Source organism: Elephas maximus, chromosome 4 (genome assembly GCF_024166365.1).
Source record: "Elephas maximus indicus isolate mEleMax1 chromosome 4, mEleMax1 primary haplotype, whole genome shotgun sequence".
NCBI lineage: Eukaryota > Metazoa > Chordata > Mammalia > Proboscidea > Elephantidae > Elephas > Elephas maximus.
In genome coordinates, this window is record NC_064822.1 from 66153060 (window position 1) to 66180023 (window position 26964).

A 26964-nucleotide genomic window follows, 5' to 3' on the forward strand; every position below is an offset into this window, starting at 1 on the left:
AGAACTACCTTCTTCCACCGCCCATTCCATATTCTCTTTGCCTTTGGCAATCACCTCAGCTGGTTGTGGTTCTTTGCCTGATGGAGTGATTCAGACCTTCACTCATGATGTGTCTGGGCTGTTAGAAGTCATGTCAGAATTGGGTTGCAGTAGTTTTCCCTTGACTTTAATCACAGGGCATGGTAGTACTAAGAGGTGTCCTAAGTGATCTCCTGTATTCCAGGCATACTGTTCTTTACCTCCATTATGTAATATCAATCCTATTTCCCCTGGGTAACTAGGATCAATCATACCAGCCAGTACAGTAACTCCCTTCTTTGCCTGTTGATCCAGAAGCATTAGGAGCCCGAAGCAGCTAGTTGGCGTTCTTAATTTCCTATTCAATGGAATCCGTGTTGTGTCTCCTGGTGGGAGCATTCCTCCCTTTGGAATTAATACCTCTAGACGTGCAAAGCATAGGGTCGCAGGGACAGGAAACAAAAATTTTGCAAGTGGGTCACTAGGGGTAATAGTGAGGGGTGCCACTTCTATTTCCATCCCTTGGTTCCTGGACATGTGAATCCTGGCTATAGGAGAAACAGGACCATATATTGGATGCTGGTTTAGAGCATATACAGGCTCCTGGAGAACATTGCCCCAACACTGCGAAGTATTGTCACCTAGCTGGCACCATAATTGTGTCTTTAGAAGGCCATTTTTTCTTCATTCTATCAAGCCAGCTGCTTTGGGATGATAGGGAACATGGTAAGACCAATGAATTCCATGAGCACGGGCCCATTGCCGAACTTCATTTGCTGTGAAGTGAGTTCCTTGATCGGAGCTGATTTTGGGTGGAATACCGTGATGGTGCATAAGGTATTCTGTAAGTCCATGGATAGTAGTTTTGGTGGAAGCATTGCATGTAGGGAAGGCAAATTTGTATCTAGAGTAAATGTCTATTCCAGTGTCCTAGGCTGGGCTCTCTAGAGAAGCTAAACCAGTAAAGCATATTAATATCTATATATATCTATATAGATATTTATATTAAGGATATGACTCACACAATTGTAGAAGCTGGAACATGGGTCAGGCTGGGGGCTTCTCCTGATTCATGTAGTTGCAGGGGCTGGCGAACCCAAGATCAGCAAGTTGGACAGCAGGGCTCTGGCTCACAGGCCGCAAAGACTGACTGTCTTAGTTATCTAGTGCTGCTATAACAGAAATACCACAAGTGGATGGCTTTAACAAGAGGAATTTATTTCTTCACAGTAAAGTAGGCTAAAAGTCCAAATTCAGGGTGTCGGCTCCAGGGGAAGGCTTTCTTTCTCTGTTGGCTCTGGAGGAAGATCCTTGTCATCAGTCTTCCCCTGGTGGAGGAGTTTCTCAGGCACAGGGACCTTGAGTCCAAAGGATACACTCTGCTCCCAGTGCTGCTTTCTTGGTGGTATGAGGTCCCTCCCTCTGCTCACTTCCCTCTCCTTTTTATCTCTTGAGAGATAAAAGGTGGTGCAGGCCACACCCCAGGGAAACTCCGTTTACATTACATCAGGGATGTGACCTAGGTAAGAGTGGTGTTACAATCCCACCCTAAATCTCTTTAACATAAAATTACAATCACAAAATGGATGACAACCACACAATACTGGAAATCATGGCCCAGCCAAATTGATACACACATCTTTTGGGGGACATAATTCAATCCATGACACTAACGAATCCCAAGATCGGCAGCCAAGATGGTAGGTAAGCTGCTAACTTAAGTCCCAAAAACCAGAGTTCAGACAAACAGGAGCCATCTGCAGGATTTAGTGTGAGCAAAAGCCCCGAGCCTTGCCAGAAAGCCCACTTATATTCAAAGCAGGCCACACCCCTGAGGAAACTACCTTTCAACTGACTGGCTACTCAGAGCAGATTGCATCATGGAGGTGATCACATCATATCAAATCTCGTCATGGAAGTGATCACATCATCATATGACTCTCAAACTACATCATAACTGCCAAACCACTGAGAATCATGGCCCAACCAAATTGACAACCTTAATGATCACATCCAGTAAGAACAAAGTGCTGCCCTGTCCATGATAGAAGCAGTCCAGTGTAATCAGCCTGTCACCAGGTTGCCGGCTGATCACCTTGGGCAATGATGAGAGTGGCTAGTGAAAGAGAATGACTGGTTTCCACAGAATGCGTCATCCTATCCATTTGATTGTTAAATTCTTCCTCTGCCGAGGTCATCCTTTGGTGAGCATTCACATGAGACACAAATATTGTCACTTCTTTGGCCCATTCAGAGAGGTCTATCCATATACCTCTTCCCCATACCTCCTTGTCTCCAATTTTCCAATCATGTTCCTTCCAAGTCCCTGACCATCCAGCCAAACCATTGGCCACAGCCCATGAATCAGTTTACAATCGCACATCTGACCATTTCTTTTTCCAAGCAAAGTGAACAACCAGGTGCACTGCTAGAAGTTCTGCCCGTTGGGAGGAGTTTCCTTCACCACTGTCTTTTAGGGAGGTCTCAGAAAAGAGCTGTAGTGCTGCCACTGTCCACTTTTAGAGTGCTGCCTGCATAGCACGCAGAACCATCTGTAAACCAGGCATGAGTTTTCTCTTCCTCAGTCAACTGATCGTAATGAACTCCCCATGAGTCCATAGGTGCAGACTGGAAGAGGACACGTAATGTGACGGGAGTAGACACCATGGGCATTTGGGCCACTTCTTCATGAAATTTACGTGTGACTTCAGGTCCTGCTTGGGCCTGATCTCATATATACCACTTCCATTTAATGATGGAGTGCTGCTGTGCACGTCCAACTTTATGGCTCTGTGGGTCAGACAAGACCTACTTCTTAGTGGGCAACTCAGACCACATGGTGACTTGGTGTCTGATGGTTGAGCAGTCTCTACAAAGGCCCAGTAATAAGCCAAAAGCTGTTTCTCAAAAGGAGTTATCTGTAGAGGGTGGCAGGGCTTTGCTCCAAAATCCCAAGGGTCTGTGCTGCAATTCACCAGTAGGGGCCTGTCAAAGACTCCAAACAGGACCTCTATCTGCCTCTTCAAGCACAATTCAATCAGCTGATCATAAGGCTCAAGAGACAGAGCACCTCGCATGGCAGCTTAAACCTGTTTCAGAGCCTTCTCTTGTTCTGGCCTCCGCTCAAAACTAGCTGCTTTTTGAGTCACTTGATAAAGAGGCCAGAGTAGCCCACTCAAAGGAGGGATATGTTGCCTTCAAAATCCAAAGAGGCCCACCAGGTATTGTGCCTCCTTTTTAGTTATGAGAGGGGCCAGATGGAATAACTTATCCTTCACTTCAGAAAGAATATCTCAATATGCCCCACATCTCTGGACCCCTAAAAATTTCACTGAGGTAGAAGATGCCTAAGTTTTTGTCAGATTAATTTCCCATTCTCTAGCATGCAAATGTGTTACCAATAAGCCCAGAGTCATTGACATTTCTTTCTTACCAGGTTCAATCAGTGTAATGTCATCAATGTAATGAACCAGTGTGACATCTTGTGGAAGGGAAAGGTGAAAAAATTCCCTGATGACTAAATTATGACAAAGGGCTGGAGAGTTGTTATACCTTTGAGGTAGGACAGTAAAGGTGTATTGTTAGCCTTGCCAGCTGAAGGCAAACTGCTTCTGGTGTTCCTTCGAAACTGGAGTTGAGAAAAAAACATTGGCCAGCTCAATAGCTGTATACCAGATACCAGGAGATGTATTAATTTGCTCAAGCTATGAAACCACATCTGGAACTGCAGCTGAAGTCATCACCTTGTTAAGTTTAGATAATCTGCTGTCATTCTCCAAGATCCATCTCTTTTTTGGACAGGCCAAATAGGCAAATCGAATGGGGATGTGGAGGGAATCACCATCTTGCATCCTTCAAGTCCTACATGATGGCAGTAATCTCTGCTGTCTCTCCAGAAATGCGGTATTGCTTTTGGTTTACTATTTTCCTAGGCAGGGACACTGAGTATGCCGGCTCGTGGATTGTGGAGGCTGTAGAATCCAAGATCAGCAGGTAAAATGGCAGGCTGCTGGCTCACAAGCTGCAGAAGCTGACGAATCCCAAGATTGGCAGAAAATATTGCAGGCCACTGGCTCAAGTCCCAAGAACTGCGGGTCAGATATGACAAGCTGGATGCAGGATCCAGAGAAAGCAAAATCAACAAGCTTTGTCAGAATATCCATATATTTCAGATGCGGGCTACACCCCCAAGGAAACTACCCTTACAACTAACTGGCTGACCACATCAGATCACATTATGGAGGTGATTACATTGTATTACAAAATGGAGGATAACCACGGCGTTACATAACTGCCAAATTAAGTCATTATTAACTGCTAAACTACATCATTACATAACTGCCAAACCACTGAGAATTATGGCCCAGCCAAGGTGACACATAACCTTAACCATCACAGTTATATCACTTGATATCGTTCTACATATTACTGAAACTGTTCACTTTTTTTCCACAATTTTTTTTTTCTGTTCTTCGTATTGGATTATTTCTTTCAGTGTACCTTCAAGTTCATTGACACTTTTTTCTTCTACCCTTTCCAATTTTCTGTTAATTCCATTATTGTTTTCATTTTGGATATTGTTCTTTTTCTATGTTAGAATACCCATTATGTATATATATATTTTAATACTTCTAGTTGTCTGTGGAGAGTCTTCCTCTTTTCATTCATTATGACTACATTTTAAAGTCTTTGGATGTATTTTCATAGCTATTAATTCCAACATCTATGTCATCTTAAGTTTTTATTTTTCTTTCTACTTATTGTCCTCTGGATCATGGACCACATTTTTTTGTTTCTTTGCATTCTAATTTTTTTTATGTTGCACATTAAGTACAGTATATTATATGGCATCTGCATTATGTTTTCTTCATTTGTTTTAAATAACATTTTTATTTGGGAATAATTTAGATTTACAGAAAAGCTTTAAAGATAGCACAGAGCATTCTGTATATCCTACATTCCATTTTCCCTAATGTTAACACCTTCCATGATCACAGTATGTTTGTCAAAATGAAAAAATTAACATCACTGCATTTTTATTAACTACACTCCAAACTTGATTCAGATTTTACCAATTTTCCAGTAATATTCTTTTTCCCCCCAAAATTCATTCCAGGATACCACATCGCATTTAGTTGCCATGTTTCTTTTATCATCCCTGTTCTCTGATAGTTTCTCCGAGTTTTCTTTTTTCCATGATCTTGATAATTTTGAAGCGTAATAGTCAGATATTTTATAGAATACACTTCAATTTAGAATTTCTCATGTTTAGACTGGGACTATGGGTTTTGTAGGTCCATACGGCTTGCAGATTCATCTGCCTACAAGGAAGGCCAGTTAATATGACAATTGTTAAAATTTATATACCAACCACTAATTCCAAAGAGAAAATTGAAGATTTTTACTAACTTCTGCAGCTTGAAATTGATCAGACGTGCAATCAAGATGCATTGATAATTAATGGTGATTGGAACGCGAAAGTTGGAAACAAAGAAGGATTGGTAGTTGAAAAATAAGGTCTTGGTGATATAAATGATGCTGCAGATCACGTGATAGAGTTTTGCAATACAAACGATCTTTTTTCAACAACATAAATGGTGACTATACATGTGGGCCTCACTAGATGGAAAACAGGGGATCAAATTTACTACATATGTGGAAAGAGATGATGGAAAAGCTCAATACCATCAGTCAGAACAAGACCAGAGGTGAACTGCAGAACAGACCATCAATTGCTCATATGCAACTTTAAGTTGAAAAAAATTTTTTTTTTTTTTAAGTTGAAGCTGAACAAAATTAAAACAAGTCCATGAGAACCAAAATACAACCTTGAGTATACCCCCCTGAATTTGGAGACCATCTCAAGAATAGATTTGATACATTGAGCACTAATGACTGAAGACCAGATAAGTTGTGGGATGACATCAAGGACATCATACATGAAGAAAGCAAAAGATCATTAAAAAGACAGAAAAGAAAGAAAAGACCAAAATGGATGTTAGAAGAGACTCTGAAAGTTGCTCTTGAATGTAGAATAGCTAAAGTGAGTGGAAGAAATGAAATAAAAGAGCTGAACAGCAGATTGCAAAGGAAGGCTCAAGAAGACAAAGTAAAGTATTATAATGACATGTGCAAAGACCTGGAGTTAGAAAACCAAAAGGGAAAACACATGCTTGGCATTTCTTAAGCTGAAAGAACTGAAGAAAAATTCAAGCCTCGAGTTGCCGTATTGAAGGATACTATGGGCAGCATATTGAATGATGCAGGAACCATCAAAAGAAGATGGAAAGGATACACAGAGTCATTGTACCAGAAATAATTGGTTGATATTCAACTGTTTCAGGAGGTAGCACATATTCAAGAACCAATGGTAGTAAAGGAAGAAGTTCAAGCTGCACCGAAAGCGTTGGCAAAAAACAAGGAAATGACGGAATATCAATAGAGATATTTGAACAAATAGTTGCAGCACTGGAGGTGCTCTCTTCTCTATGCCAAGAAATTTGAAGACACCTACTTGGCCAGTTGACTGAAAGAGATTATTTGTGCCTATTCCAAAGAAAGGTTTTTTTATTCCCAAGAAAGGTGATCCAACAGAATGTGGAAATTATTGAACGGTACCATTAATATCACACTCAAATAAAATTTTGCTGAAGATAATTAAAAAATGGTTGTAGCAGTACATCTACAGGGAACTTCCAGAAATTCAAGCCAGATTCAGAAGAGGAGGTGGATTGAGGGATATCATTGTTGATGTCAGACGGATCTTGGCTGAAAGCACAGAATACAAGAAAGGTGTTTACCTGTTTTATTGGCTTTGCAAAGGCATTCAGTTGTATAGATCATAACAAATTATGGATAACATTGTAATGACTTGGAATGGAATTCCAGAACACTTACTTGTGCTCATGAGGAATCTGTACATAGATCAAGAGGCAGTCATTTGAACAGACCCGAGAGGATACCATGTGGTTTAAAACAAGGAAAGGTGTGCATGAGGGTTGTATCCTTTTACCAACAAGTAACATTATGATAAATGGAGAAAAGATTGAAATTGTCAAAGATTTCATTTTCCTTGGATTCACAATCAACGCCCATGGAAGCAGCAGTCAAGAAATCAAACGACGTATTGCATTGGGCAAATCTGCTGCAAAAGACCTCTTTAAAGTGTTCAAAAGCAAAGATGCCACTTTGAGGATTAAGGTGTGCCTGACCCAAACCGTGATATGTTCAATCACCTCATGTTCATGAGAAAGCAGGACAATGCATAAAGGAGACTAAAGAAGAATTGTTGCCTTTGAATTATGGTGTTGGCAAAAAATGTTGAATATACCATGGATTACCATAAGAACGAACAAGTCTGTCTTGAAAAAAGTATAACCAGATTGCTCCTTGCAAGTGAGGACGGTGAAACTTCATCTAATGTAATTTGCACATGTTATCAGGAGGGGCTGGTCCCTGGAGAAGGAAATCATGCTTAGTATAGGGTCGGTGAAAAAGAGGAAGACTCCCGATGAGATGGATTGACACAGTGGCTGAAATAATAGGCTCAAACATAGCAAGGATTGTGAAGATTGATGCAGGACGGGGCAGTGACTCATTCTGTTGTGCATAGGGTTGCTATGAATCCGAACCTACTCAACGGCACCTAACAACAACAATGTGAGTTTTGGGGAAAAATACCTTCACATTGCACCTAACTAATATGGTATTTTCTTCCAAAACCCACAATCCCAGTTTAAACATGAGAAAATTAGGGGGTACATGATATCAAGAATTCTTATCGTTGGTGACATTAGCCTTGTTCACTCGAAGTAGTGTTTGCTAGGTTCCTCCAGTTTCATGTTCCTATTGCCTTCTGCCCATGCTCTTTTCTTTGGAAGTGAGTTGCTAAATCCTGCCTGCACTAAAGGAAAGGGGAATTAATCTCTACGTCCTGTGGGGGGAAACCCTGGTGGCATAGTGGTTAAGTACTACGGCTGCTAACCAAGAGGTCAGCAGTTGAAATCCGCCAGACGCTCCTTGGAAATTCTATGGGGCAGTTCTACTCTGTCCTATAGGGTTGCTATGAGTCGGAATCAACTCGACAGCAGTGGGTTTTTGGGTCCTATGGGGGAAGTATCTACGTCTATTATTTGGAATCATTCATAAGGATACTTGGAAACCCTGGTGGCATAGTGGTTAAGTGCTATGACTGCTAACCAAAAAGGTCAGCAGTTCAAATCCATCAGGCGCTCCTTGGAAACTCTATGGGATGGTTCTATTCTGTCCTATAGGGTCACTAACAGTTGGACCCGATGGCAACAGGTTTAGTTTTTTTTTTTTTTTTTCTTGGTAAGGATAATCTGTCCCTTCTCCCCCAATTACTTATTTAATCATTTATTTATATCAGTATAGACTTGTGGATTTTATTTCAATTCTTTGGGTTATAATTCAATACTGTTGTTACTTACTTTGTTGTTCAAATTGTTCCAGCTTTGAACCCTGGAGGCTCTTTTAGGTTGTTTCCTGTGCCCCTATCCTGTGGTTTCACAATTTGTGTGTGTGTGTGTGTACTTCCTTATTTTCTGGCATTGCAAAATGCTCCAGGGCCATTCTTTATTTTACCTACCCTGGCCTAGTGTTAGGTATTTCTTCAAGGAGCCCTGGTTCCTATGTTGTCTTCCTTATAAGGGTATCAAAATTTGTTCTTATAGACAGCTAAATTACTAATGGATCTGTTTGGTTCTGTCAGGATTTGTTTTGTTCTTCGTTTGGGTAGGTCAGCACTGCACCACCTCTGGTATCACTATTTAGTTCTTAACCCTGTGGGAGGCCATCTCAGCTAAGAGTCATAGAGTCTTATCCTAGCCTGTGCAGCTTAGCCAGTGCAGCTTAGCCAGGGACCTGTGGAAATTCCCATACAGTCTTCTGGGCAGCTCTCTGTGTAGCTCTCTCTTGTCAGTCACCATCTTGCAAATTGCAGCCACTTGCACAGCTCAAAACTCTGATCTCTGCCTCCTGCGCTCTGTGCTACTTGCTGCTGTGCTTGGAATTTATTTTTCTGCTTTGTGCCAGAAAGCGGCCCCAGGTAGAAAGCTAGGGTGATCATAGGACTCACCTTTGTGTGTTTCTCTTCTCTCGAGGATCATGGTGCTGCCTATTGTTATATGTCCCCAAACACTTGCCTTCTGTATTTCTCATGTATAGCTTTTTGCAGGAGGGCAACAGTACTGCCCTGTCATGGCTGAAAGCAGAAATGGGTGTTTTTATCAATATGTGCTCCTTGCTTCTCTCCTCAGTCCTCTCTTCTATCTCTATCTACCTCTATACACTCTGTCTTGGTGACCTTCTCTCTTCTCAGAGTTTCAGTTCCCTCTCTGTTCTCCCTTACTTTAAAGTTCATTAACAATTTTACCTACTAGAAAGAAATTATTAACACTTTACATGTATTTGTCTAATTTGTTCCCCTTTGTGGTTATCCTTGCATGTACAAATAAGACATGAGGAGAGAAAATTTAATAGAAGTTCTGACACCGTGAAGGGTAAAGATCACTGAACAATTGGTAGAATGTTTGGGTTACACAGGGGCATGTCATATTCACACATCTGGGTTATCGTCCACATCTCCAGCGAATCCAGGCACACGCAGCTAACAGCCCATTTCTCTATCCCTTATCGACTCAGAAGGTCCAAGAAACAATGAAATCAGTCCCATTTGTCATGTGTCTGTTTTCTCAGAAGAAAACAAACCAGAGACAAAATCTGCGATGAATTCATAGCTAGAAATGACTCTTCTTTTTATTCCATTTTCCATAATCAAGATTGCTGGACTTAGGAGACATTTTCTTTGCTCAATAGAATTAAACGAGATGGAAAATCAATTCAATATATATTTAATGAACATCTACAGAGTAGTAGGAGTAAAAATATTACAACTTAGAATATGAATTCCTATAGGTAGCCCAGCAGTTGAATCATTTCCTGAAAAATTACTGCTGCTTTTGTCTTGCTGGATTGGAGAGTTGTTGACTTTTTTTTTTTCTAAACAAATCTTCAAGTTTCCTGCTAGCAGTTTAGAGGTTGAGCTGTTTCTTCACTGATGCACGTCTCTCCAGACTTTTATGATTTTTCTCTCTCAACTGGACGTGAAAGATAATCAATGGAGCTAAGTGACAGTGCCCTTTATTCCCTATTAGAGTTGCCTACTATACCCCAAGTTCACAAAGACCACAGACAGCAGCCAAAAGGTGAGTTAACCAAGTGAGTATGGAAAATTGTGCACAGTGGTCATAGGCTAAGGGTGAATGGGGGTGGAATAAGTTCGGGGTAGAGGGTGCAGAAAAATCCAGGATAATTTGATGAAGTTCTCTTCGTTCAGTTTGAAGTTCATTCAGAAGAGTAATATGAAAACTGGTATGTAGTTCAGGATCTGATCTCAGGACTCAGGTAAATTCTTTTCTAACCATTCACTTCTTTGATCCCATCTGTGGAAACAAATCTAGGGCAATGCTCTTATTCTTCATTACTCCCTCCTGAACTAAGGAGCCCTGCTGGTGTGGTGATTAAGAGCTCAGGTTGCAAACCAAAAGGTTGGCAGTTAAAATCCACCAGCTGCTCCTTGGAAACCCTATGCGGCAGTTGTACTCTGTTCTATACGGTTGCTATACTAAAGCAAGAGCTTTGTTGGGAGAAGTTTATCATTTTCGTTATGTTTGGAGTGACCGTGGACCTACTGTTTAAATTTTAGGCATCTGTTTTTCTGACTATGAAACAAGGATAAAGACACCAATATTTTTGCTAATGGGTAATAGTAAGAGTTTGTCAGGAAAGTGAATGACTCACGTATCTATATTCTCCCCTTTCCCTCAGTATTGGTGACAGGGGGAGGAAAAAGGCATCAAGAATACTGCAGAGAAATAAGCCCTGTGACTCTCTGGGGATTTTAGGATGGAAAACAAACTTTCTTACATAGAGCCCTGGGAGAACACTACCTGAGACAGGCAGATAATAGTGTAAATGCCAAAATTAATATCTGATTTTATACCTTAGGCAGTAGACTCCCAGGGGGTATGTTCTTTAGTGTAGCTCCAGGTTCAAATTGACATTTTCTATGTGGAAATTCTATAATTTCCTTTCCTAGAGCCCTTTAAAGAACAGGATTGATTATAGATTATGGAAAAGCAGGAGAGTAGATGAAATATATTAGCAGATCCCTTTCGACCCCAAGATAATTGTATTGTTAGTTGTAAAAATTACCAACAACAACAACAGCAACAAAAAGCCAGCTACTAAAGTAGGACAGCACTGAAGGTTGTGAAATTTGTGGTTGGTTTTCTTTCATTCTTGCCTAGCGGATCTTTCCTTACTTATTGACTGACTTTCCTGAAAGCATTTTTAGGTGCTAGTACAGAAAACTCTATCTTGGGAGGTGGATTGAGGGCCTTCCCAGATGAAATCTCACAATAGGTGTTCATATACTCCTATAAAGTAGATCTTGAGCACAGCAGAGTGTAAGCCAATTGGCTGTGCCAAGGCTACCGCTTAGATCTTTTGACTCTTCAAAATATGTGAAATAGTCAAAGGCTTGCTTTTTTCATATTGCTTGGCTACTACATTGAAACTGAGGACATTGCCTTTTTCAAAGCAAATGAAGATTTTGATAAATATTTCACATTTTAAGAACAATTAAAGAAATGAAAATTACTGCTCAGACTTCTGCCACCAATTGTTAAATTATTTTAATTTTTGCATGTTACCATTTCCTTTGAGTTTATATGCCTACATGATTTTATATAATTATTGTATATAATTTTAAAAATCATATGTACTTTGTGATCTTTTTCATTTGTATAAGCTTTCTTGTTGCTACATAGTCTTAATATTGCAGTTTTTAATGCTGTCCTTTGAAAACTTTACCATAATTTACTAAATCATTTCAGTGTTCTTGGGCATTTAGGTTTATTTCTGTTACTATAAATAGTAAATATTTAAAAAAAAAAACAACATAATGGAGCCCAGGTGGCACAGTGGTTATGAGCTTCGCTGCAAACCGAAAGTTTGGCAGTTCAAATCCACCCGCCTCTCCTTGGAAACCCTGTGGGGCAGTTCGACGGCAATGAGCTTACTATAAATAATATAGCATTGGACATCTTTATTTGTATAATATTTTCCTTTTTGTATTATATCTTAGCTAGTTTATAAAGAGTGGAAATATTAAGTCAAAAGAAATATACATTTTAAAGTGTAAGTTCAAAGTTGCAAAACTGGTGATAAGTTGGAACTTAAACATAATTATTTTGATTTCTAGACCCATGGTTTTTTATTTATACACAGCCTACATTGCACATTTTTTTTTTTTTTTTATTGCCAGAATGTTCACCCCTACCCCAACTTTCCAGGGTGCTCTACTTGGGAATGGGAAAATAGATCAGGAGCTTTAAAAAAGACATTTAAAAAAAATGATTTTTTTTTTAAACGAAGTATTACATGTTCATTGCAGAAAATATGAGAAAGCAAAAATAAGAAAATAAAAATCACTAAAGATTCTATGACATGAAACTTTATCACTTTTTTGATGTATTTTTGCTTTTTTTTCTATGCTGATGGCACTATATGTCCTCTATTAAGAGGGTTTTAATACATATTTTATCAAAATATATTTAAGAAGTATTTTTCATTTTACTAATATTCTTGAATTGGATGATGGTTATTACACAAATGCAATTGTGTTATGTTTTGATTAACATTTTAATTTTATTTAATTAATATTTGTCTATTTCCTTAAATATTCTTCTATGGTGTAAATGGTTTAGTTTTTGCATTCACTAGAAATCTAGGGGTTTTGGATTCATCAGTCTAAATATTTATCATGCTGAATTCACTCTTTTTATTTATTTATTTATTTTACAGGTAAGTGATCAGAGTTTTATAAATGCATCTCCCCCTGTGAATTTCTTTCTTTTAAGAAGTTCAGAATGCTTCATAGATGCACAGACACATTAAATTTTTCTAAAATTTAAATAGGAAAATACGGCCCAAATGTTGTTAGCTGTCATCGAGTTGGCCCCTGACTCGTTGTAACCCCATGTACAATGGAGTGAAATGCTGCCTGGTCCTGTGCTAGCCCCATTTTGATCCAGAGGGTTCTCACTGGCTGATTTTCAGAAGTAGATGACCAGGCCTTTCTTCCTAGTCCATCTTAGTCTGGAAGCTCTGCTCAAACCTGTTCAGCATCGTAGTAACACACGAGCCTCCACTGATAGGTGATGGCTGTGCATAAGGTGCGTTGGCTGGGAATTGAGCCTGGGTCTCCCACACGGAAAGGGAATATTCTACCACTGACCCACCATTGCCCTCATCGAAGCCCAATTAGGGAAACTTAATTTCTTCATTTTCTAATGAAATGTTCCTAAATAGTCAAAACCAGAACTTAAATATCCTACTTTATAGATTTTTGCTCTTCACACGTAACTCCTACACTATCATACTATGAGACACCTATGAATTTGAAGTTAAACTTTGGGAAAATATTTCCATTTTCCAGGTGAAAAAAGTAACATTCCTAGATGTAGGTTATATGCCACACAAGTTAACATGAAGTAGTGTCCCATCCTTAAACATGACGTTAACCTAAAGTCATTGCTTTCCCAATGACAACAGCTTACAAAAGCACTTCTGAGATGTACGTCACTGTTTAAAAAAAAAAAAAAAAGGTATCAAATGTAAAAATGGTGTGGTGGCAGGGTGAGACCTCCTTGTCTAATTTCACAAGTGGGGAGGGGAATCCCTATCAGCATCAAAAGCCCGAGGCTGACAGTTATGAGGTGGAGGTCAAAGATACCCCCATGCTCCAATAGTTTTACCAATTCTGACACCAGCTGTCCCGCCCATGGCACTCTCTACTTCTCTGTTGGGCTTGATAATTTATTGCAATGCCCACACAGAACCCACAGACCATACTCACAGTTATGGGATTTGTTAGGGAAGTAACAGGTTGCAATTTCAGGCTCGGGAACGCTCAGAATACAGTTCTTCAATTAGGGCAGCCTCTTCTCAGCTGTGCCATCAGGCAGGCCTTTGGCCCTCAACCCCTTGGCCCGTCGGTCCAGCCTCTGCCCTGCTCAGGCAAGTGTTACAAAGCTTTTTAGCTGCACTGATAAATGCCCTGGGGCACCTCACTCTGCCAATAAGCCCTGGCCCAAAAGCACTCAGCTCTCTCGCTCTGTGGGTTGGCAAGCCTAGCTCTGCCAACAAGTGCCTGGAGGAACTTCACTTCACCAGCAAGTCTCCAGCCCAGAGGCGTTCAGCTTTTTGTTCCATAGGTCAGCATACCCACTGTAACTGACTTACTCCATGGGCCAGAAAGCCCACTGCACCGTCTGGTGCCGGTCTTCTGGTTCTGCTGCCGCCATTTCTCTGCTGCTGCTTCTCACTGTCTTGGGCCATCTCTGGTGTTACAGCTCTCTCTCTCTGTCTCCTGGGTCTAGGAGGTTCTCAGCACAGAGACCCCAGGTCCAAAAGGGTGTGCTCCACTCCTGTCTCTTCTTGATTATAGTGAGCACCTTCCCTCCCCTTTCCGCCTCTGGGATGGCCTAGTGGGATGGCAAAACTAACCAATCCCTAGTAAAGGTTCCGTACACATTATTTGCATGGTCTCACCATCACAAAGTGTGCCATGCACATTATTTGTGTTATTGGCAAGCTGTCCAATCCCCTTGGTGGGCCGCAAGCACTGTCTTAGTCATCTAGTGCTGCTATAACAGAAATACCACAAGTGGATAGCTTTAACAAAGAGAAATTATTTCTTCACAGTAAAGTAGGCTAAAAGTACAAATTCAGGGTGTCAGCTCCAGGGGAAGGCTGACCTTCTCATCAGTCTTCGCCTGGACTACGAGGTTCTCTGCATAGGGACCCCAGGTTCAAAGGACAAGCTATACTCCTGGTGCTTCTTTCTTGGTGGTATAAGGCCCCCACTCTCTGCTTGCTTCCCTTTCCTTTTTATCTCTTTAGAGATAAAACGTGGTACAGGCCACACCCCAGGAAAACTCCCTTTACATTGGATCAGGGATGTGACCTGGGTAGGGGTGGTGTTACAGTCCCACCCTAATCCTCTTTAACATAAAATTACAATCACAAAATGGAGGACAAACACACAGTACTGGCAATCATGATGCATTTTGGGGGGACATAATTCAATCCATGACGAGCACCTTATTTGCATAGCCCCACCCAATTATTTGTTGGGAGTTATAAGACCATGGCTAGAAAGGCCATCGCACCACGGTCATTTTCTTTTCATTTAAATTTTATTTATTTAAATCTTAAATAGGTAATACATTTATACGGTTCAAAATTCAAAAGGTACAAAAGAAAATAAGGTAAAAATTCCCCCTCTATCTCTGTCACCGGTGAACCAATACTCTCCCCAGAGGCAAACAATGTTATCAGAATCTTGTATTTGCTTCTAGAAATATTAACATATTTTTCTCCGTTAATCAAATAGCTTAAGAAATCATTCCATATTAGTAAAAAAGTACATCTTTATTAGAGAAAACAAAACACCTACCATCAAATAGATTCCAAGTAGAACTGTGCTCCATAGGGTTCTCAAAGGCTGATTTTTCAGACGGAAATCACCAGGCCTTTCTTCTGAGTTGCCGCTGAGTGGACTCAAGCCTCCAACCTTTCAGTTAGCAGCCAGGTATGCTAACCATTTGCACGCCCAGGGACTCCTTCCTTTGTTAGATGCTGCATATTATTCTGCTTTATGGTTGTATCAGAATGTATTTGGTTGTAGGTGGTATTCAGTCTTTTCCTTCTACAAATGTTGCTGCCATGAATAGCCTTTACATATGGTATTTTGCACATGTGTGAGTATCTGCAGGAAAAATTTCTCAAGGAGAAATTTCTGGGGTAAAGGCTTTTACAATTTTGGCAGACTGCCAAATTGTCCTCCAAAGAGATTATACCAATTTATTTTCCCGAAAGCACAGTATGAGGCTGTGTAGCCACGATTACAAAGGGAAAAAAGCATACTTTAACATCATATAAAAGCATGTTCTTTGAGAAAGGTGTAGGTGGTTACACTAGACTTTAGAGCAAGTCCCCGACAGATCCAGGAAAGGACCTAGATCTCATTTCTGGCTAGGTCAGATTGTTCCCAGATCTCAGATTATCCTTCCCTGACCTGCTCTTTTCCCTCCACTTCTCTTCTGACTCAGGATTTTGCTTTGGTTTCTGTTCTTGTAGAGTCTTCTTCCAGGCCCTCTCTTTCTTGTTATGTGGCAACAGCTTTGGGGCTTCTGACCGTAATTCTTGTGAGTTTGCTGCTATATCAGTGGATTCTGTACAAGGGTAAGTGCTAATTTAAACCAAACTTATCTTGTTACTTCCTCCATCTTGTATTACAAAAGCAATGTAACAGAAAATTTGAAAAATGAAAATTAATCCAAAGAAAATAAATCTACCACTAGGGTTGCTATGAGTTGGAATTGATTTGATGGTAATGGGTGGGTTCTTATACAACTATTTCCTGTTTTGGGGTATAGCTTCCTGGTCTTTGACGATTTGCACAAGTGTTTGTTTTCTTAATAGAATTGCAATCCTCTAAAATCCCGCCCTCTACTTTTTTTTCCTTAAGATTAGGTATAATTCTGATCAAAGTATGCTTATAATATTATATATTGCTTTTTAATTTTATATTGTATCATCAATATTTTCTTACTACCATGTTTATCATGATAATAAAATTAAACATTATAATTATAATGTTAATGGTGCTTAACTTTTTACATGATGGATACATCATAATTTAATAAACATATTCTGATTTTTTTTTTCCATTTAGGTAGTTTTCACATTTTCTAAGGCTAACTTTTCTAAGTTTAATTCTTCTGACTTCTTAAACCTGATAATCCAGAGAACCCTCAGTTTATTGTTTCATAATCCAGAGTCCTAACTTGGGTTTGTGTTATCTGGGGATTATTGTTAGGTTACACAGAGTCCTGGTTTAGCCCTTGAACCTCTGCTTCAGACCCCAGTTCTAGCTTTGACAGAAAGACTCTGAGGGATGTGGGAAATTTCTGACACAGGCTGGGTAATGGGTAAGGTAATGATTGTATGGGAAAGGCACAGATCTATAAGGTGCCACTTTATAGTTAAATCCCGGGGACTCTGTATTGGTTCCATGCCAAGCCTTCTCACAGAAAAGTTGTCCAACTTTTACATAAAAAGAACTATTTTTCCCACTTTTGAACTCTCAAATCTATAATAAATACATAATTTATCCTGCAATTCCGTATCTACACATGTGCTTACATTGTACAGTAAAAAAAATTGCAAAAGCTAGAACCTGTGTAAGGTGAAAACTCGTAGGAGAAGGCAAACTCCCTGAGTGTTTATGAGGTAGAAAAGTGGTAAGACTGCACCCTATCAAAGGTAGAAACCTTTCGTGACCCGGAAAAACAAGGCAGTCCCATCGAGCTCCGGCTCTCACACGTTTCCCTGTGTAATGGCTCATACATGTCTGCCAAGAAATTGTGCTTATGGTTGAGTTTATGCAGGTTGGTTTCATGAAAATGGAAAGTCAATAGAATTTGGAGTCTTGGTTGAAATTACCTTGAATGCTTATTCCTTTTCATTTTGACAGAACTGTAATCAAACCATTTTAATGAAATGAGAATCTGTATTTAAAAGAGCTCTGTAAGAATTCTGTCAGAAAGACTTTTTTAAAAAAAATATCTGAAGTAAATTATTTTGGTCAAGTGTTAAGTCTTTTATCCAATCTCCAATGGTAATGGTGCATCTGTGATAATAAAAAGATAAAATCTTTCATTCTACTTAAACTAGTCCTTTCTAGTCTCTTATGCACCTTCGTGTAGTATCATGTTGAGGATGAGCATTCTGGAAGATTTTAATGTATCTTATGCAGTTAAGCAGATTATGCAGTGAGCGTACACAGAAAATACACTAACACGTACCATGCAACCACACAGTTATTTTATCTGATATGCATATATCACATGTACATAAAGATCTCTAGCACAAGTAACGTACTCTTTCCACAACCTCAGCCAAATTCCATTCCCTGTCTCTTTAGTCATAATCCGTCCTTGTTTTGTGCAATTATAGGAGTAGTGATGCAGCTGGACATTGTGAACTGTTCAATTCGAGACTATACATTGCTGCATATTTCTCTAAACTTTAATCCAAGAGGTGGTGGAGCAGGGAAGACACTGGAACTGCCATATTGCATTTTATCTCCCATTTAATTCCCAAGACTGAGTGGTTCAGAAAGATGTGAACCAGCATGAACCAAGTCTTCTTCCTTTCTAGGCTCCAGCTACTCCACCTGTGCCAGTTGTCCTAGCTGCCCAGACCTCTGGATGAGATATGGTGACTATTGTTATTACTTTTCGGTGGAAAAAAATGACTGGAATTCTAGTCTGGAATTCTGCTTAGCCAAAGACTCACATCTTCTTATGCTTACGGATAATCAGGAAATGGTAAGTAAAAATATTTAGAACACGTGGATTGGTTTGTTAGTGAATGATTTGCGAAACATATCATGCATCCTGTTTTGAGGAATGAAAGGAATCTCTGATTTATTGGGGGAGGCTATATATTTGCTTTTCCTTGCCCTTTCTCTCCTCTCTCTTTCCATTCTTTCCTCCTCATGCTACACCTGCCTTCTTCCGTCTCCTCTCTCACTGCTTACCTGTTTCCTATCTGCCCTAACCACTCACCAGGTATAGAAACTCAGATGTTTGAGTAGGTGTGTGTATGTGCGTGTGTTGGAGGTGGGAGGATAGTGAGTATTACAGAGAGGAATCAGACCTGAAATACTGATTTAAAGAAAAGAAACATCAGGCCCAGAAACACACAAGGAAGTCCAACAACAAGGAGGCAGCAAATCTATCCACAAGAACCAGTGGGACTTGGGAGAGCAGAAGAGAGATATGGGACAAAGAAACTATGGCAAGGGCTTAAATGCTTTATTTTAAAAAAGTTTTTGGTTTGTTTTTCCTTCATTGGAATCCAATAAATTCCAGGCTGAGAGACAATGTAGGGGCAGAGAGGTGTGATGACAGGCAGTTATAGAAAACTGGGAAAGAAGAAGGAAGGAAATTGTGTGTATGTTTCTGTGTGTGTGTGTTTATAAGAGAGAGAGAGATTGTAGTCTCCATGCAAAGCTCCACTGGTGGGGCTTCCTACAGACCTCTCAGATCCTTTCTGTCCACCCAGCATTCTCTTGAAGGAGGACTCTCTACTAGTCCTAGAGCATCTCAAAGTAACATAAGACATTGACATCCTGAGGTAACCTGTTACAAAAATCGATCAAAATCTAACTCTACCATAAATCACTTACACAAATAAAATAAGAATTCCTAGTTTGGTTTTTAATGCCATACTGATTTTTGTGATTTGACATTGCTTTTTGTTTTCTGTGTTGGATAGAATCAAGTCATGGAGAACAGTTTATTAGAAATTCAGCAATATTAACATCCCTTGGGGAATTTCAGAAAGATTATACTCCAAAGCAGTTGGGTAGAACATAAAGTCCCTAAATTTTATAACTTCATAATTTAAGAAAAGATGAAAGCATCTAGATTCTTGCTTTATGTCCAAGAAATACTCATTCCTTTGAAATTCTGGATAGAATTTAAACTCCAATTTGGCCCACCTTTGTAACTGACTTTTCCTTTAGGCCTTCCCTAAGCTAGAGGACAAAATGCATTGAGGTCTTTTCCATAGACATGAAAACAGACTTTTATGGCCTCTGATAATAGTAACTTTGCTTTCTGGGCCTTGTTGCAGCAACTCCTGTTCTCACTATGACATAGCTGCTTCTGGGGATTAGAGCTGACTGAAGTCAGTAGCAGAAGTAAGGGCAGAGCTGGAAACATTGTTGTGCAGATACTGATAAACAGTAGCAGTGAGTCAAAACATCACTACAGGAAATTTTGGTGTAGCAGCTACTGTAAATTGCACAGTGTGGTAATGAGAGATATGGTGGTGTAGAAGAGAAAGAACTGAAGCATAGAATACCTTGGAGTTGTTTCTCTAAGGTACCCAGAGGAAGGGATGGGTGTTGGGGGATTTTTGTCCTTCCTTTTTTTTTTGGTTTTTCTTTCTTTCCTTACCTTTTCTGGCTTCTGTCTCTACTGTTGACTAAGCTGAACAGAGTTAGAGTGGCTGCATTTCCACAACTGGTTTTATTTTCTCTTAAAACCCCTTGGCTCAATTCTGTACTGGAGAGGATAGAATATCCCTGTTAGCTTTAATAGCAACCACAGATAACTTTTGTCTCTGATGTTCCTAAGGAACATTGCTTGATTCTCTAGCCTAATTCTTTTTCTTGCCTCAGCTTTTGTCAGGCTCCATAGAACCAGCTTGACTTATATCAGATCTGCTGAGTCTCTTGTGTTAGTGTTGTTATTTGTTTGTTCTCAAGGCAAGATTTATATACTATTTTGAGGTGTGTTTAATATTGTGTATCACAGTTAGGTCTGAACAGCTACTAAAAGAGCATATGGGCCTATTAAAACTGAAGTTTTTCAAACTAGCGTTCCACTGATAGTGAACACTTCTGCTAGAGAATTAGGCTGCTCCATATTAAAGGCTACAAGGTCAAAAGAAGCACCTTTTCATGATATTAGGTAGCCATCTTTCAATATGATACACAAATATAGTCTACCTCCTATCTTAGATTGGTTACAGCAAAGTATACAAAGACAATAGAATTTACCATATATTGAGTGCCTACTATGTGCCAGGTGTTTTATGTATATTATTCTTTTGTGTGTGTGTGTGTGTGTGTGTGTGTGTGTGTGTTATATCCTATAGGGTTGCTATGAGTCAGAATCGGCTTGACGGCAATGGGTTTGGTTTTTGGCTGTTAGAGTCTTTGACCTTTAGGATTGTCTTAATTTTCTCCCTGAACTTTTTGATACTGGCTTTTCTTGTATTTGGGGTTTACATCTAATTATAGCCAAGGTTTCCTTCTTTGGATACTGAACTGTAAATACCATGGTAATATGGTCACTTCTCCCTACATTTTCCAGTAGAATTAGGTAGTGGAAAGAGATTGGTTTCTGTCAGTCGTGAGTCTATTTTTATTACACCACTTACGAGCTATGTGACCTTCAACAATTTTCTTGACGTCTTTGAATCTCATTTTCCTCATATGTAAAGTAGAGGTAAAACTTTTCAGAACTGTTCTGAATATTAAATGAGAAAATCTGTATGAATGCTTCTTTCACATAGTAGGTGTCACTTAATTTTACTTTTCCTTCTTTCCCACTTCAACTAGTTCTTCTTGCTCAAAATAAAGCCCAAAGTCAAAATAACTTGTTTAGCTCTTCTGTCTCCCAAGGGAGGAAATTTCAGTAAATATGTATCTCAGAGTAAATTATGATTTCTTGAGATGAGTGTTCTCCTGCTGAGGAAATCTGAGAGAATGTGCCATAAAATTGAAAGAAATGATTGGAATGCAGTGTAGATAGAATTGCTTTACTCTAGGGGTCTTTATAGGCTGGTAACATGTGTGCCTTTGTTACCTACCCTTCATAATTAGGCCAAGTAGCCGGAGTGAACTTCACACCAAGGCGTGGTAAACTAGAATCTCTCTATCTTTTAAAGAGAGAAGCAAATGGTGGTTTCCTGAGCAAGTGGGTGGTTTTAACAAACAAATCTATTTTCTCACAGGAGGCTAGAAGTCGAATTCGGTATTTTGCACTTACTCAAAACTATAAAGAACATTTTTAACAGTATTAAACTCTAGTAATTTGTAGCCTGCCAAATGTTTCTTTGGAATCTCTTAATGTATCCGCATGTTTTTATGTGATAGTAGGCTTCGGTGGAGTCAATGTGTACATACCACAGGATATCTAACAGTCTGGAAACATAGGCTAAACTTATTTTAGAGCAGTCTATCAGTTACATTTCCAAGTAAAATGCTCAATGGGTTTCTCTTCAACCTCCAGACATCTTTTCAGGAGAAATATCTCTAAATTTAAAGCAATGGATTCAATTATTAATCCAAAAAAGCAAATTTTTAAAAAACTTTAACCCCCAAGTTTTCTCATGACTTCCCCCAAGTTTTTAAGCTTTATGAGTAGCCTATATTGTTCTTTTTTACAGATTAATAATTACACTCATTGTTTTAAATACCTCATCTGAAAAGGAGTCTGGAGAATGAAGATCGACATATTAATGGTATTATTTGGAAACAAAACACATATACTCCTCCCCCCCCCCACATGGATTACTTTATTTATTTACTTTTTGTTGTGCTTTAGGTGAAAGTTTACAGTTCAGGTTAATTTATCACACAAAAATCTATAGACATATTGTTATGTGAGCCTAGTTGCAATTCCTCTAATGTAAAGCACACTCCCCCTTTCCACTCCAGGGGTTTCCCATGTCCGTTCAACTAGCTCCTATCCCTTTCTGCCTTCTCATCCCGCCTCCAGACAGGAGCTGCCCATTTAGTCTTGTGTACCCACCCGAATTTTTTTTTTTTTTATCCACTTGAACTAAGAAGCACACACTTCACGAGTACTATTTTATGTTTTATTGTCCAGTCTAATCTTTGCCTTAAGAGTTGGCTTTGGAAATGGTTTTAGTTCTGGGTTAACAGACAGCTGGAGAGCCATGTCTTCTGGGGTTCCTCTAGTCTCAGTCAGACCAGTAAGTCTAGTCTTTTTAAGCGAATTTGAGTTCTGCATCACACTTTATTCCTGCCCTGTTAGGGTCTTTCTGTTGTGTTCTCTTGTCAGGGCAGTCATTGGTGGTAGCCAGCACCATCTATTTCTTCTGGTCTCAGGCTGATTGAGTCTCTGTATTATGTGACTGGTTTGTCTCTTGGGCTAATATTTTCTTGTGTCTTTGGTGCTCTTCATTCTCCTTTGCTCCACGTGGGTTAGGACCAATAAATGGATCTTAGATGGCTGCTTGCAAGCTTGTAAGACCCCAGATGCCGCTCACCAAAGTGGGATGCAGAACATTTTCTTTAATAAAATTTGTTATGACAGTTGACCTAGATGTCCCCCAAAACCATGGTCCCCAGACTCCTGACCCTGTTACTCTGTCCTTCAAAGCATTTGGTTGTGTTCAGTAAACTTCTCAGCTTTTGGTTTAGTCCAGTTGTGCTGATTTCCCCTGTGTTGTGTGTTGTACTTCCTTTCACCTAAGATAATTCTTCTCTACTATCTAGTTAGTGAATTTCCCTCTCCCTCCCTCCTGATGCTTGTAACCATCAAAGAAGGTTATCTTCTGTGTTTAAACGTTTTCTTGAGTTCTTGTGATAGTGGTCTCATATAATATTTGTCCTTTTGTGACTGGCTAATTTCACTCAGCATAATGCTGTTCAGATTCATCCATGTTGTGAGAAGTTTCATGAATTCATCATTGTTTTATATAGTTGGATAGTCTGTTGATGGGTACCTAGGTTGTTTCCATTTTTTGCTATTGTGAACAGTGCTGCAATGAACATGGGTGTGCATATATCTATTCATGTGACAGCTCTTATTTCTCTAAGATATATTCCAAGGAGTGAGATTTCTAGATTGTATGGTACTTCTATTTCTAGCTTTTCAAGGAAATGGCAAATTGATTTCCAAAGTGGTGGTACCATTTTACATTCCTATCAGCAGTGTATAAGTGTTCCAGTCTCTCCACAACCTCTCCAACATTTATTATTTTGTGTTTTTTGGACTAATGCTAGCTTTATTGGTGTGAGATAGAATCTCATTTCAGTTTTGATTTGCATTTCTCTAATGCCTAATGATGCTGAGCATCTCCTCATGTATCTGTTAGCCACCTGAATGTCTTCTTTGGTGAAGTGCCTGTTCGTTTCCCTTGCCCATTTTTTTACTGCGTTATTTGTCTTTTTGTTGTTGAGGTTTTGCAATACCTGTAGATTTTAGAGATTTGATCCTTATCGGATATGTTGTAGCCAAATTTTTTTTCCCAGTCTGTAGTTTGTCTTCCTACTCTTTTGGTGAAGTCTTTTGATGAGCATAAGTGTTTGATTTCTAGGAGCTCCCAGTTATCTAGTTTCTCTTCTGGGCGTCTGTGCATTTTTAGTTATGCTTTGTATTCTGTTTATGCCATGTATTAGGGTTCCTAGTGTTGTCCCTATTTTTTCTTCCATGATCTTTATCATTTTAGATTTTATATTTAGGTCTTTAATCCTTTTTAAGTTAGTTTTTTTGTTTTTTTTTGTACACGGTGTGAGGTATGGGTCTTTTTTCATTTTTTGCAAATGGATATCCAGTTAGGCCAGCACCATTTGTTAAAAAGACTGTCTTTTCCCCAATTAATGAACTTTGGGCCTTTGTCAAATATCAGCTATTCATAGGTGGATAAATTTACGTCTGGGTTCTCAATTCTGTTCCATTGGTCTATGTATCTGTTGTTGCACCGGTACCAGGCTGTTTTGACTACTGTGGCAGTGTAATAGGTTCTAAAATCAGGTAGTGTGAGGCCTCCCACCTTGTTCTTCTTCAATAATGCTTTACTTCTCTGGGGCCTCTTCTCTTTCCATATGAAGTTGGTGATTTGTTTCTCCATCTCATTAAAAATGTTATTGGAATTTGGATCAGGATTACATTGTATCTGTAGATACAATGCTTTGGGTAGAAATGACATTTTCACAATGTTGAGTTTTCCCATCCGTGAGCAAGGTATGCTTTTCTACTTATGTAGGTCTCTTTCGGTTTCTTGCAGTAGTGTCTTGTAGTTTTCTTTGTATAGGTCTTTTATGTCTCTGGTTAGATTTATTCCTAAATCTAACCAGAGATTAGATTTCTTGGGAGCTATTGTAAATAGTATTTGTTTGGTGATTTCCTCTTCAAAGTTCGTTTTGTTGGCGTAGAGGAATCCAACTGATTTTTGTACGTTTATCTTGTATCCTGCCTGGTACTTTGCTGAAGTCTTCTATTAGTTCCAGCAGTTTTCTTGTGGATTCTTTGGAATTTTCTGTGTATGAGATCATATTATCTGCAAATAGGGGTACTTTCACTTCTTCCTTACCAATTTGGTTGCCCTGTATTTCTTTTTCTTGCCTTATTGCTCTGGCTAGGACCTCCAGCACAATGTTGAATAAGAGCGATGATAAAGGTCATCTTATCTGGTTCCCACTCTCAAGGGGAATGGTTTCAGACTCTCTCCATTTAGGATGATGTTGGCTGTTGGCTTTGTATAAATGCTCTTTTTTGATGTTGAGGAATTTTTCTTCTATTCCTATTTTGCTGAGAGTTTCTAATCGTGAATGGGATATTGAACTTTGTCAAATGCCTTTCTGCATCAGTTGATAAGATCATATGGTTCTTGTCTTTTATTTGTGTGATGGATTACATCGATTGTTTTTCCAGTGTATCATCCCTGCATACCTGGTATGAATCCTACTAGTCATGGAGAATTATTTTTTTGTTATGTTGTCGAATTCTATTGGCTGGAATTATGTTGAGGATTTTTGTGTCCATGTTCATGAGGGATATTAGTCTGTAATTTTCCTTTTTTGTTGCATCTTTACCTGGTTTTGGTATCAAGGTTATGCTGGCTTCTTAGAATGAGTTCAGGAGTGTACTGTCCTTTTCTATACTCTGAAATACCTTTAGTAGTAGTGGTGTTAACTCTTCTCTGAAAGTTTGGTAGAATTCTCCAGTGATGCTGTCAGGGCCAGGGCTTTTTTGTTGTTGTTGTTGTCGGAAGTTTTTAATTACCTCTTCAATCTCTTCTTTTGTTATAGGTTTTTTTAGTTGTTCTACCTCTGTTAATTTAGGTAGGTATTGTATTTCTAGGAATTTATCCATTTCCTCTAGGTTTTCAAATTTGTTGGAGTACACTTTTTCATAGTATTCTGATACAATTCTTTTAATTTCATTTGGGTCTGTTGTGATACACCCATCTCATTTCTTATTTGGTTTATTTGCTTCCTATCCTGTTTTTCTTTTGTCGGTTTGGCCAGTGGTTTATCGATTTTGTTGATCTTTTCAAAGAACCAGCTTTTGATCTTGTTTATCAAGTGCTTTTCTATTTCATTTAATTATGGTGAAATTTTTATTATTTCCTTTCTTTTGGTGTCTGTGGGCTTCTTTTGTTGCTCTCTTTCTATTTGTTTGAGCTGTAGGGTTAATGTTTTGATTTTGGCTCTTTCTTCTTTTTGGATGTGTGTATTTATGGCTGTAAATTGACCTCCAAGTACTGCTTTTGCTGTGTCCCAGAGGTTCTGGTAGGATGGGTTTTCATTCTCATTTGATTCTGTGAATTTCTTTACTCTGTCCTTGATTTCTTCTATTACCCAGTAGTTTTTGAGCACAGTATTGTTCAGTTTCCATGTGTTTGATTTTTTTTCCTTGCTTTTTCTGTTACTGATTTCTACTTTTATGGCTTTATGCTCTGAAAAGATGGGCTGAAATATTTTGATGTTTTGGATTCAATTGAAGCTTGCTTTATGGCCTAATATGTGGTCTATTCTGGAGAATGTTCCATGTATGTTGGAAAAAAAAAAGTATACTTGGCTGCTGTTTGGTGGAGTGTTCTATATACATCTATGAGATCAAGTTGATTGTGGCACTTAGATCTTCTGTGTCTTTTTTGAGCTTCTTTCTGGATATCTTGTCCACTGAAAGCAGTGTGCTGAAGTCTCCTACAATTATTGTGGAGTTGTCTGTTTCTCTTTTCAGTGCTATTAGAGTTTGTTTTATGTGTTTTGGAGCCCTGTCATTCGGTAAGTAAATATTTATTATGGTTATATCCTGGTGTATTGATCAAAAATCATTATAGAAAGTCCTTCCTTATCTTTTGTGGTGGATTTTGCTGTTATGTCAGAGATTAATATCGCCATTCTGCTGTTTTTTGATTGTTATTTGCTCAATATATATGTTTTTCATCCTTTGAGTTTTAGTTTGTGTCTCTTGTAGACAGCATGTAGCTGGATTGTGTTTTTTTATTCATCTGCCA

General features: G+C 39.0%; 1 protein-coding gene across 2 annotated transcripts in view; it reads left to right on the top strand.

Moving 5' to 3' along the window:
* Positions 1-10069: 10069 nt before the first annotated feature.
* KLRG1 (killer cell lectin like receptor G1) overlaps positions 10070-26964 on the top strand; it is a 51934-nt gene continuing 35039 nt past the window's right edge. For both annotated transcript variants that reach the window (XR_007517124.1, XM_049882397.1), the window contains exons 1-3: positions 10070-10244; positions 16246-16350; positions 18331-18500. Coding sequence is in view for 1 of the 2 variants with exons in the window: in XM_049882397.1 (XP_049738354.1) it covers positions 10157-10244; positions 16246-16350; positions 18331-18500 (363 nt within the window). In the remaining variant the exon portion in view is untranslated. The remainder of the gene's footprint in view (positions 10245-16245; positions 16351-18330; positions 18501-26964) is intronic.